This window comes from Ptychodera flava, chromosome 4, assembly GCF_041260155.1.
Source record: "Ptychodera flava strain L36383 chromosome 4, AS_Pfla_20210202, whole genome shotgun sequence".
In the NCBI taxonomy this organism is placed as follows: Eukaryota; Metazoa; Hemichordata; class Enteropneusta; family Ptychoderidae; genus Ptychodera; species Ptychodera flava.
In genome coordinates this window covers 1,941,251-1,954,722 of record NC_091931.1, presented here as the reverse complement: position 1 = coordinate 1,954,722, position 13,472 = coordinate 1,941,251, and the positions used below count along the sequence as shown (strand labels likewise).

The 13,472-nt window shown below is 35.5% G+C and overlaps 1 protein-coding gene across 2 annotated transcripts in view; it reads left to right on the top strand.

Annotated features, from left to right (window-relative positions):
• Positions 1-13,472, top strand: part of LOC139130643 (Krueppel-like factor 12) — a 77,839-nt gene that overhangs the window by 30,314 nt on the left and 34,053 nt on the right. For both annotated transcript variants that reach the window (XM_070696386.1, XM_070696387.1), the window contains 2 exons: positions 3,033-3,075; positions 12,431-12,479. In XM_070696386.1, coding sequence (XP_070552487.1) covers positions 3,033-3,075; positions 12,431-12,479 — 92 coding nt within the window. The remainder of the gene's footprint in view (positions 1-3,032; positions 3,076-12,430; positions 12,480-13,472) is intronic.

The window sequence follows — 13,472 nt, the reverse complement described above, 5'->3', positions numbered from 1 at the left end:
AGTGTGATCAAAGTCAGATTTTGCCAATGGTTGGAAAAGTTGCATAGTTGTATTATTGGAGCAATTTTTCCTCCTTTTGGTTTGAAACTTGGTATGAAGGTTACCTAGATTGACCTCAGTCAGGTTTTAAGAAATCATGGTTTTTGTATTTTTGGGGCATTTTTTTGTTGTTTTTGAAAACAACTTTTTCTGAAACAGCTTGTCAGATTCATTTGATATTGGATGTGAAGGTCCTTAGGGGTGACCTATATTATAGTACAAATCATAACAAAACCTACAGTATGGGCATTTTTTGCTGTTCTCACTTAAAAAATTCTACAAATCTTCTTCCCAGGTTCCAAGGGATGACCTGAATCAGATTCGTGGAAATTATGATAAAACTTGCACAGACCCTTGATCTATGGTGTAATGACTGTACTCAGGCAAAGTGCACCATCTACGAAGTACTGTCAGCAGTTGCAACCAGCACTGATGTATGCATGTGAATTTTCACTGAGCCCAATCATTTGTTAATCCCCATGGACACCCTTCCGGGGGATTTACAGGTTTGGTCATGTCTGTCCATCCACGCAGAGATCCCTTGAGCGAATTCATTCAAACTTGGTAAAAGGATTGCTCCTCATGTCATACATATGCACGTAGATTTTAGCCTCTCGTCTATTTATAGACAGAGAAGCAATTAAATTGAAAACCAGTTTGGTCCTGTCAACTTCTAACTTCCAGCAGTCAATATCCGTCAATGCAAGGTCATGCCATTGTGATGGGTCATATCATAAACTGGTGGGGGTGTTCATGGTTTGGGTTGAGGTGTAGAAGAACGATTGGGAACTGTGACAAAAATCAAAAGGGACTTAACCACAGTGTTAAGCCTTTCTCCAAGGTTATAGTTGACTGCTAACTATTACAGACTACTGAGGTGACGTTGTAGGGGTACTCACTAGTGTGCGCTAGGTGTGTTTGGTACTGCGTTGTGTGGATATCCCCTCATGGCCTCACGTGATATGGGCCTGTTGCAGAATCTGGATATGCCTCTGAAAACGGTCATTGTGTAAGCCTGTTGGCATTTTTATAGCATTTTTTCTAATTTAATTTTATAGAATATCGACGAATACCTCAATATTTCAAGATAACCCTTTCTTCCCAATTGTTCCGGAGTTTCCTGGAGTCATATGAATGAAAATTAGTGAAAATTTGAGACAGGAAAATCAACATCGGCTATGGCGGTAATGTTTAAGGTGGAGCTACATGTTGCCAACACAGATTTTTTCAAAGCAATATTTCTCATCAAAGATGACAAGGAAACCCTCTCATACTATATATTTTCAAAAAGCAGAGACTCTATAGTTTAGTATGGTAGAAGTAGTTAACTCGATGGAGGGAGAGGGGTTGTATTTGGTGTAAAAAACCTCAATTTTGGTATTAATGATAAAAATTATTTTAAGTCAAAAACTAGATCCTATTTTCTTAAATGTAATATTTCATATTTCATTTAAAAGAAGAGTATAAGTAGAAAAAAACTATTTTGTTTTGTATATCTATCCTCATTCTAAAATGGCTTGGGTTGAAAGACTGACACTTCAAAAAAGTGATTATGAACATGATTATCAAAATTAAAACGCCTCTTCTTCAAAGGAGGAAAAATGTACAAATATTCATAGTAAACAGTTTTACTAACTGGTCAGTTATAATGAGGGAAAAAAACGATGAAAATGTTTATGATCAAAAGTTTTTGAGATGGACATATTTTAACAAATACAGAAATGATTAACATCGTAAATATAAGACCAAACTATTTTTCTGGGGATGGGTCAGGTTGGAAATGAGGGGCCAGAGACAAAGGCACTCCTATTGCTGCATGTGGATGCAGCCACACCATTCCATTAACAGCATACTTGTTCACTGTGTTGTGTTCAAGTTCGATATTGTATTGACTGTCATACAAGGATAACGTAAGCAAATCAAATCAAATGTAAAACCACTTGTATGACAGCTTTAATATTTGGTATACAGGTTCATAGGGATGATCAAAACATGATATATATTTAATTATGTTGAAATCTACAATTTTTATTTTTGTGCAATTTTGCCATATTTTAGTCAAAAAATTTGTTTTTCAAAAACAACTTGTCTGATAGCTTTAATATTGTGTATACAGGTTCCTACGGATTCACTAAATGTGATTATTGAAATAGTAATGAAATCTCCAATTTTGTATTTTTGGGGCAATTTTATGATGAAGTTTTCAATTGTGTATTTTTGCAGCTATTTTTGCCATTTTTGGTCAGGTAATCCTGAAATGAGCTATCAAAGATTTCCATCTTCATAAACACATGTGTCACAAATAGTTCTTCTCTACCTTATACAGGAGAGCTCTGTCAGCCATTAGATTGCTTGTTTCAGTGAAAGTTCACTACCTTGTAATATACCCACCTACCTTGTCAGTGATTCTCTATATTTTACATGATTGTCAACTTATGCAATTATTTTATGTTATGGGGACAAAAATTGAGAAAAGGACCAACTTTATGGCAGATCATACTAGGTGATCTGCTGTTATTGAGAATTTCCTACTGCTTATTGGTAAAAGGTATATCTGTCATAGTAAAAAGAAACTACTCAGCTTTATAGTATACAAAAGATTTGTTAACTCTGCACAAAAAACTGAGTTTCACATTGCCTTGAGAAATATGTACATCATAAGAAGTGGGGAATTTACAGTTCTAATATCCACCGAGATCCATGCACAACAGACATGACACATGATAATGATAATATATGATGAATGTTCAATATTTATTGGTGTCTGTAATATAAAACAATTTTTGTTCTCAGATGTAATAAGGCATGTATTAAAACTTTTTTTATAACTCCAATAAAAAAAATGTTGTCAGTGATTCAACTATTGTATTTTATTGTCACACAAAAGTCAATGCAGTACTATATTGGCTGCTAAGTTACTTGTTTAAGATGAAGTCTACCCTGAAGCACCAACGTGTTTTAATTACCTCAGCCCTTTTTTCCTTTTCTTTCAGATAGTGAATACAATGCATGTGATACTTGTATGAGAACGTTTTGGTAAGTAGAAGTTCTAGTCAGACACTTTAAACCTGACCTTTGTCTCAAACAGGAACAGACGACATATCTTGATGAGTAGACACATGCATGGGTTTCAGACTGTTAAGGTTGTGAAAGCTGGATCATTCATGTTTGTGAGTGTATAAGCTGTATTTTTGTGCATATGAGGTGTGCCCAAACATAGTATCAAAGACTATCACACCACTTCACACTTATAGTGGAGGAAATTGTTCAATTTGCAGTATTTACAGTGACTGATCTCTCAAGTTTCCATATTTGGATGACCTCCAATACCATACAGTTACCTATGAACATTGTCCAGGGGGACTTAATAGGTTTTGTCATGTCTGTGCCTCCATCTGTCTGTTCATGCCAATTTCTCTGAGATGCCTGGAGCGATTTATTCAAACTTGGTACAAAAATTACTCCTTATATCATACATACGCTTGTTGATTTGTTTTGTGATACCATCCAATATGGCTGCCATGCAGCCATTTTGTTATGATTTTTTCATGTCTGGAGCCTTGACTTAGGCACGCCAATGTCTCAACTGATTTTTTTCAAAGCTCAGGTACAAGGACATAGACATTAAAATATACAATGTCATGTTGATTTGTTTCACGATACATTCCAATATGGCCACCATGATGGCGGCATTTTGTTACGATTTGTTCATGTCTGAAGCCATAACAGAGACCCATCTCAACCTATTTTATTCAAAGTTGGTACAAGGACATTGACTTATATCATACAATATGCATGTCAATTTTTTTCACAATATAATCCAATATGGCAGTCATTTTGTTACGATTTTTTCATTTCCAGAGCCATAACTTACATATGTCTCAACCGATTTTCTTCCAAGTTGGTGCAAGGACATTGACCTATGTCATACATTATGCACATCAATTGGTTTCATGATACAATCCAATGTGGCTGCCTGGTGGCCATTTTGTTACAATTTTTTTTCATGTCTGGAGCCATGACTAGGACAACCGATTTTATTCTAAGTTGGGGCAAAGGCATTGACCTAAATACATACATTTGCGTGTCAATTGGTTTCCCAATCCAATACAATATGGCTGCCTGGTGGCGACATAAATTTGTTTCGTAATATGTAGCAGTATCATATCAATTGAATGCTGATTTGCATATTTAATGAATTTTTGCAATTAGGCTGGTATGAAACATGGTACATATGTTGAGCTCACATTGCTTTGACAGTGAATGAAGACATTTCTCAATGTCATTTTAGTTAAGTTTTAATTTACATATTTAATGACCTTTCCTAATTAGAGTGATATGTCCAGAAATACTGCATCAAATTTTATGAAAATTCGTACAGATATTGATCTCACAGTGTTGTAATACCGGTACAATTCAATGACACTTAGTGGTATCGTGCAAATTAATTGCTACTGGCCTCCAGCCACAAAGTACGAAAATTAAAGCTACAAGCAGCTTCACAGGGCCTAGCACTTGCAAACACGGGTAAAAGGTACCAGTATGATAATCAATCAATCTATTTCTAAAGCCATAAGATTCTCTCACCAAATTTAAAGCATGTAGCACTTGTGGTTACTTATTTAAAGGCATATTTCTTAAATCAAGTTGAAAGGTCGTGTGGGTCTGTTTGATATTTGGTTAAACAAATTTATTCCGAAATTTATCCCTGTGTATAAAAAATCAGGTGTGTAGCTCTATTGACTGGGTCTATTGACTATAGCCAAGAATAAGATGTGCAAAATTGCAGGATGTGACATCATAAGGTCCCCCATCACACCAAATATCTTTAAAGCTGCAAGGGGCTTCATGAAGCCCAAGCACTTGCAAACACTGGCAAAAGGAACCAGAATGATAATCAATAACCCTATAATGCCATTAAAGTGCTTCATCCCATCAAATTTAAAGCATGTAGCACTTGAGGTTACTTATTTATAGGCATATTTCATTTGTTAAATCAAGTTGAAAGGTCATCTGGGTCTGCTGGATATTTGGGAAAACAAATTTATTCCGAAATTTATCCCAGTGTATAAAAAATCAGGCGTCTATTGACTAGTCAAGAATAAGATATATACAAAATTACAGGATATGACTCATAAGCTTAGGTCCCCATCAAACCAAATATCATTAAAGCTGCAACCAGCTTCAAAGGGCCCAAGCACTTGCAAACACTGGCAAAAGGTACCAGAATAACTGGTTACTGAATTCATGGTTACGTATTTATAGGCATTTGTTAAATCGAGTTGAAAGGTTGTGTGGGTCTGTTGACAGTCCCTCTATCCACCGGTCTGGAAACGTGGCTGGTTTCTTTGTGACACTCCGTGATATGAACAAACACACAATTCACACCTTAAACAAATGACACCGACAATGTTCAACTGGCCGTTATATCAATGTCGCTACCCCACGATCCTATGACAGCCGCAATGTGATCGTTCAAAAACATGACGTTTGTGGGTTGTTATTTTCAGAATATCACAAAACATTACAACTTGTTCCCTTAAGAAACACTAAACAATTTATATTTTCATTGAATGGGTAACGTTGCCCCTCTAGATAAAGCTCGAAAGGGACAACACATTATGGTTACGTTATGATCACGATCGAAAAACAAAATGCCGACGCACTGTTCGCAAGTGTCTATGACTGTTGCCTGAAATCAAGAAGACAGACAAAATTAGCCGAATATTAACATCGACAGCCGAGTAGTTCATTACCAAACTTGTTATTGTGTTGACATATAGCATTTTGTAAAAGGCATTTACTGTGCCTGAGCGCGAGCGTACGTATCGAGAGTTCGCCATATTGACGCTACATGGGAAAATATGCTAACACAATCTACGTGCATTTCTGCAGTTGTCGTTCCCATTCTGCTCAGTTAACAGACATGATTTCACAGAATATTACACAGAAAACATATTTAGATCATATTTGGAGGCACTGACTACTAGCATTGCAAGAGAAAGGGACGACAAATTTTCCAGTGTGATTCCAGCCGTTGCTTGTGCTTTGTCAACACACACGAACACAATCGACCCCAGAAATTATCGTATACTATCATCATTTACGATGGGAGAAGGATCACGAAAAACACACACCGGTTTCAGGATATGGTTATTTGTGTCTTGGTTTCGAAGATAGATGCAGAGAACACTTTATAGTGCCAAAAACAGTGAAGATTCGACAGGACATTAACGTCTGTCTTGACACAGAGGTCAAAACCAAGCGACGCACTGGTATCACGTGACCGTATTGCGCTTTAGCTGTGCGGTCTAGGTGATTAACACCTTTTACAATAGGCGTTTCCAGACCGGTGGATAGAGGGACTGTGGTCTGTTAGATATTTGGGCAAAAAAAAATTTCCGAAATGTATTACTGTGTACCAAAAATCAGACCTCTAGCTCTATTTGGTAGCCAAGAATAAGATATGTACGTAATAAATGAGGTACAGGATCTGGCACCATAAGGTCCCCCATCATACAGAATATCAATGGTATGGAACTGGAGGTTACTGATTTATAGGCGTATATGCATATTCAAGGTCAAAGGTCATGGAGGTCACTTGACATTTTGTCAAAAAACTTTCCTGCCACAGTTATCCCTGTGTACCAAAAGTCAGACAGCTAGCTGCATTGGCTAGCCCAGAATTAGATATGTGCATAATTAATGACTTACTGGATGTTGCACCAGAAGTCTCCCATCATACCAAATATGAAGGGTGTAGCACTTTTGGTAAGTGAGATATAGACATATATGTATATTTTAGGTCCAAGTTCATCGAGGTCACATGAAATTTTGTCAAAAATAGTTGTATTCCATAGTTATCCATATGTAACAAAAATCAGACCTCTATCTGTATTGGTTAGTCAAGAATGAGATATATGCATAATTAATAAGGTACAGTATGTGCCATCATAAGGTCTCCCACCATACCAAATATGAAGGGTGAAGCACTTGTGGTTACTGAGTTATGGACACATATGTATATTTGAGGTCAAAGGTCATTGAGGTCATGTGACATTCTGACAAACAATTTCTTCAGATAGTTATCCCTGTGTATCAAAACTTAGACCTATAGTGCTATCAATAATAAGCTCATAATTAGATATGTGCATAATTAATGAGGTACAGGAGGTAGCTGGTCATGTGAGATTTTGTCAAAAAGCCTATAGTTACCCATGCTATACCAGAAATCAGACCTGTAGCTCCATTTGGAACCTTACACTCAGTGTGACAGTTTTCGGACGACCTCAGTTTTCGGACATTTAATGACATGCTGTTCGTTGTAGTCACTTCACTCTGTATTGATAGCGTTTTACAAGTCATGTTACCGCATATAAAGTCAGGTGACGCTGCTGTCCCGTTTTGGATAGTTTATTTTTCGGTAGAAGCTATTTCAGGCACTACAATCTTGGCGAAGTTAACCACACCGTACGATATAAGGTGTCGAAAGCAACACACAGAGACAGCCCATGTCTGATATCTATGCGCCATACACGTCGAAATAAAGTTGCGTCGTCCATCGATTAAACGTAACTAATTGATCATGACATTTTTACAAACAGTTTTCGCTAAACACATCGAAATTGGAAATCAGGGATTTGAAGTTTCAAAATATCAATATTTAGCCCCTATAATCACATTCCAAATATGACGTCCGATTACTGCGATAGCAGTCCGATTACTACGCGCTCAACATGGGATCAACAATTTGGCAACTTTGATCCCCTAAATACCACTTCCCTCGTGTTAACAGTTTGAGGATAAACACAATAAAGTTTGGAAGGGTATGGTAATAAGATTTCGTACTGTTCGTCATTTATGGAACGGCTTTGGGCGAAATTCACTACCCTGTCCGGAAACTGTCACACTGAGTGTATTATTAGAAATGTGCATAATTAATGAGGTGCAGTATGTTGCCAGGGTCAAAGATCAGAGAGCGTCCCCAAAATTTTGGTGTACAATATAGTCCCCTAATTGTCAATTTTCATTAGACACTCACCTTCTCGAACTCTTACATAGGTGAGAATAAGCCATTGCCATAACTTAGAGTATGGGGTAATGTTCAGTTCTATTTCATAAAAAATATATAGAATACATTGCATATTACAATATGTCATTTTAAAGCAAAATAAATTGCCTTTCCAATGACTCCCCATAAGCTAGGCTATAGTAAAAAGTAAGCTCAGCAGATGACTTACAAGACAGCACATTTGACAAAACATGTGCGAGTCGGCAATACTGTCACTTCACGGTACCCGTCATAGCATGCCAGTAACAGCCACTCAATCCTAATACTTTGTCTGTTAAAAGTCTATTTCATATTTGTGACATGTCCTCAGAGCAAATAAAATAGATTTTATGCAAAACATTGCATTTTGTAATATGTCTAGATAAATAATAGGTTGAATCTGAGATTAGTTGTGACAGTAATTTGCGACATAAAACTTTGGGGTATGGGGTAAATTTTGGTCCTATTTCATGAAACTATAGAAGATATTGGTTATTGCAATATATCATTTTCAATCAAAATAAATTGCCTCTCTAATGATACCCAATTAGATACGTCATGTTAAAACATAAGCTCAGCAGACGACTTACAAGAAGACAGGTTTAACAAAAACGTATGCAGGTCGGCAATTCTGTGATTTTGTGGTACCCTTCAAAATATGACTGTTACAGCTACAGCATCCCAATATTTTTTCAGTTAAAAGTTCATTTCAAGTTTCTAACATGTTCCTGTAGCAAAAAAAAATGAATTTAATACAAATCATTGCCCTTCGTATTATGTCTATGTAAGTAATTGGTAGAATTTAAGATTAATTTTGACAGTAATTTGCAACATAAAACTTTGGGGTATGGGGTAAGTTTGGTCCTATTTCATGAAAACCATAGAAGATATTGCATATTTCAATATAGCATTTTAAAGAACAATAAATTGCATTTGCTAATGATACCCCACAAGTTAGGTAATGTTAAAGAGTAAGCTCAGCAAATGACTTTCAAGAAGACAAATATTTGACAAAAAAAGCATGTGGGTCGCAAAATCGTGATTTTCCAGTACCCTTCAAATCATGACCATCACAGCTATTTAGTCCCTATATTTTTTCTGTTAAAATTCCATTTCGTATTCTAGGGATCCCAAGGCTTCTAAAAAATACAGGTTTGTTATTCTAGGGGGGGTAGGTGGACGTAGACCCCCTCTAGCCCACTGCCTCATAGATTGTTAGTGAAACTTGCTGCATCAGCAAGACAAGGAGGCATAGAAAATTGTCAAAATACATCTTATCAAAACTTTTTTACAGAAAAATATTGAAAAAGTATATTCATAAAGATAGAGAGAAGTCAACACTTTATATTGACTGGGATTTTTTAACTGGGACTTTTTAATTTATTCTGCTGCTTTCATTATGGCTTTTTTGTGTTTGTTTTTTTATTTATCACAGTCTTTTGTTTTATTTTATTTTTATCAATTAATTTTTTTAAATTTATTTTTTATCACCGTCTTTTGTTCATTGTATTAGAATGGTACAGGTGTTGATAGATTTTGACATTGTTTGTTTTCGTTTTCTTCTATTGCTGTTGCTGGTTTTTAGTATTTGTTTGTTTCTTTTTTAAAATATGTAAATCGCACTGAGACGTATGTGTAGTGCGTGTAAGAAATAAAATATTACTATTATTATTATTATTACTTCAAGGAGAAAATGACAATAAAACTACATTGACACGTTTAAAGTCTTTTTTTTATAGCTGTGCATTAGTCCATTGCATACGAATAAAATACTCATTCACTATATACCAGTATAGCAAAACTGGTAAGTTGTGACTAAAGACAATACTGCATGGAAAATACCCACTTTTGACATTTATTTTCTTCTTCAGCACATTGCAATAAGTAAATAACATCCGTAAATCCATTTGATTTGCTTCATTGGAAGGAAACCGTATTTATCATATTTTCTTCCGTTAAAAAATACTGAATTACCAGAAAAAATTGATTTAAAGTCATTCAATTCTATGGTATCATACTGTTTTACTAAAAACTTATATATTTTAGAAAGACCAGTATCTAAGCTTTCTAACTATAAGATATATGGCATTTCAAGCCTGTTTACTTCATCAGGGAAGGAATGATGTACCCCTACCCCCAGCTTTTGCGCACCCCATACCGATACAGGCAATTCAAAATTGACTCCAGAGAAGTAGTGTATTGTTAAATATCCAATGTTAACAGTTATTTTCTTGTTTGATATGTAGAAATAAATAATGTTAACACAAAAAACTGTCAAAATTTTGCTTCATAAAAAGTAAATCACAATATTCTTACATGGTATTTTGGGTAAAAATTTCAAAATTGGCAAAAAAATTCATTTTAAAGTTGTCTTATTCAATGTACACAAATTTATTTTGCTAAAGTTGGTGTTTCTCATAAAGAGCAGTATCTGAGCTTTCCAAAAATGTAAGGTTTGTGTTATTTCATGCTAGTTTATTCAATGATGTAGGGGAGGATATAGTACCCCTACCCCTACCCATTTTTCGCCATTTTTTGCGGTACATGCAAATCAAAAACCAGCCCAGATAGGTAGTGCATCCCAAAATATCCAATGTTAACATCTTTTTTCTTGTTCAGCAGATCCTAAAGAACAAAAAAATACCCATGTAGTAGGGATGTGGGGGGGGGGGGGGTGCATGGTGGGCCCCTCCAACCCACGGACTAATTCCATACTTCAGTGGATGGTGTATCAAAATTTGTTCAAATGCACTTGACTATGAATATCACAAGCTAAAGTAAATGGAAGCGTGTTAAATATGGTGTAAAAACTCATTCTGCCTTGCAACATGTAACCATATGTGAGCAAAGTGTCATTGACGCTATTTTTCTGGTATGTAATTTTCTCAATTGTAAACTTTTGTACAAAAGGATATATCTTAGGGACTGAGTGAATTTTTCAGGTATTTCCTTTTGTATTTCCCTTACATGGACATTTCAGTCTTAACTAAAGAATGTAGCTATATATAACTGTATATATTATATAAATTTAGTGATGAATGAAAAGTGATCCATGTTGGACTCAACCCACATCCCCAAAAACATTTCAGATGCTCTACCAGCTGAGCTAATGGATCAGTCAGCTCAATGTAATATTAAATGTAATAATGTAATAATGAACTTGTCAAAGATTTTTAAAAAAGGCAATAAAATGAATTGAATTGAATTGAATTGAATTGAATTTGGGCAGTCCTGTTTCTTAGATGGGGCAACTCTTCATTCTGTTGTGTGTGGATAGTGAGTAAGATGGCTGAACTCATCACCTAACCTTTCAGCCTAAGGATCCTACAGGATTCAACAGGGTCTCGCGCACAAGTTACCAACTTAGGAATTGGTTTTTGGTAAAATTGGAATTTCACACCATGATTGGTGCCTTGATGTAACATCATAGACTTTGCCTGCAGATGACAAAATTGTATCTGATCATGAATAAAGTGCGAGTGATCAGTGTAAACTTCTGATATATTGTATGGTATATAATAGTATAATAGTATAAATATTTCCTACATAGTCAAGGAGAAAAAAGCAGGAAACTGTTTTTAATTTAATATTTGACCAAATTTTAACCTCAGTGTGTTAAAACCTTGATAAAGCTTGATTTGCATAATTCATGGCTCCCTCTCAATCAGAACCAAATCAGAACCCAATACCCAATCCCCACTCCCCAATTTTCAAGGAGAGGGGGGACATTGCCCACTAGTGAGAGAAACCTTGAGAAAACACTCAATATCAGTTGCTGAATAGAGTACTGCCAATATTAGAATGAAATACATCTTGATCATGTCAATTGCTTGATAGTCACCTGTGTATTTGAGCAGTCAGTTTCACTTTTGTATTTGTGTGAAAATACCATCAGAATCTCCTCATGGTTACTTGAGATGGCACATTGGCATTCATGTAATTCTCAATTTTACAGTGCTTTAATGTAGACCATGCAGAGACTGCGGCATATGTCCAAGCTGCTTGTTATCATTTGGCTGTCACCGATCAGCCAAAGCATTTTAATATTGTGACATTTGTGATGCCCAAAGCCAGCATTTTTAGTTTGCAAGAATGTGACTTTAACATTTCTGGACTATAAGAATAACTGTTGTGGAAAAAAGTGCAAGCTGTGTTATGTATGACTATTGTGAATATCTGCATATATCTTGAAATTATGATGGAATTGGATTTCAAATTTTGGTAATGCTTCTCTGGAACTTTATGTCAGATGCCTTTCAAAATTGAGCTCGTCAAACTTGCAGCGGTTCAAAAATTGAAGCATAATGTCATTGATACCATTTTTCTTTCTCTCTATTACAGTGTAAATCATATATCAGATAGTGCCCATACATGTTCACAAAAGACAAAAGTAAGTATGAAAGAAACTCCACAGGACTTAATTTTAAAATCGTCTTGTGAATGTGTCAAGAACAAACTTTGGGACACATATAACAAAATATTGTTGAAGACAATCATGTTAAGGGGTCAACGGCAAATCTAATATCTCCCAAAGTGACTCCAGCTACTCTATCCCTTAGAATCTAAATCAGGTTGTACTGAACCCACAACTGGCGTCTTCTATGTCAAATTATGACCTATCTTAGGGTTGCATTGAATATACAAATGTTGAACTGTCTTCAATGGAATTATTTAATGTTACTGTTCCAATGCTCTTTTTTAATTTTTTTTTCTGACATTCTTTTATGAATACTTATAAGTACATTACGCACTGAGAATCTCATTTGATCCAGTCAAAACTGTTCACTCACTAGCTCTTCATCCATGTCATGCATAGCATTATCTTTTTGGATATGTAAGCTGTAGGCCCAATTGGTTTCCAATTTCTGTGAGTTTGTGCATTATTCTGTCTGTCCATTGTTGGATTTTGTCTTTTAATTGTAACTTTAAAACCGATATTCAAAATTTCATACAATTTCATACATAGTGTGATTAGGGGAAGATCTGATGAAGTTTTTGTGGTATGGCCTGTATAATTAGAGATCATTTATAATCAATGAATTTGTGCAATGGACTGTATTGCAAAAATTAGTGATGGAAGTTTGATTTAACTAGGCACCTAAACTGTTTTATGGTCTTAATACGCAAAATTTTGTTGTGGTTGTAGTTGTAGATTATAAACTCGCTTACATATTTAACAAATTATTGTATATTATGCCACACACGAAAATTTAATGTACTGAATTTCATAAGACCTCTGAGCTGTGTTGGTCATAAAATGCTGCAAGTTTTAATATTTCAATACTGAATGCACAAATTTAAACCTGCCCACTGAGATCTGTTGATCATACTCAGGTTCATTTATTACTCGTCGGGGAGGACTTGTAGTTTAATTTGGCTGCAT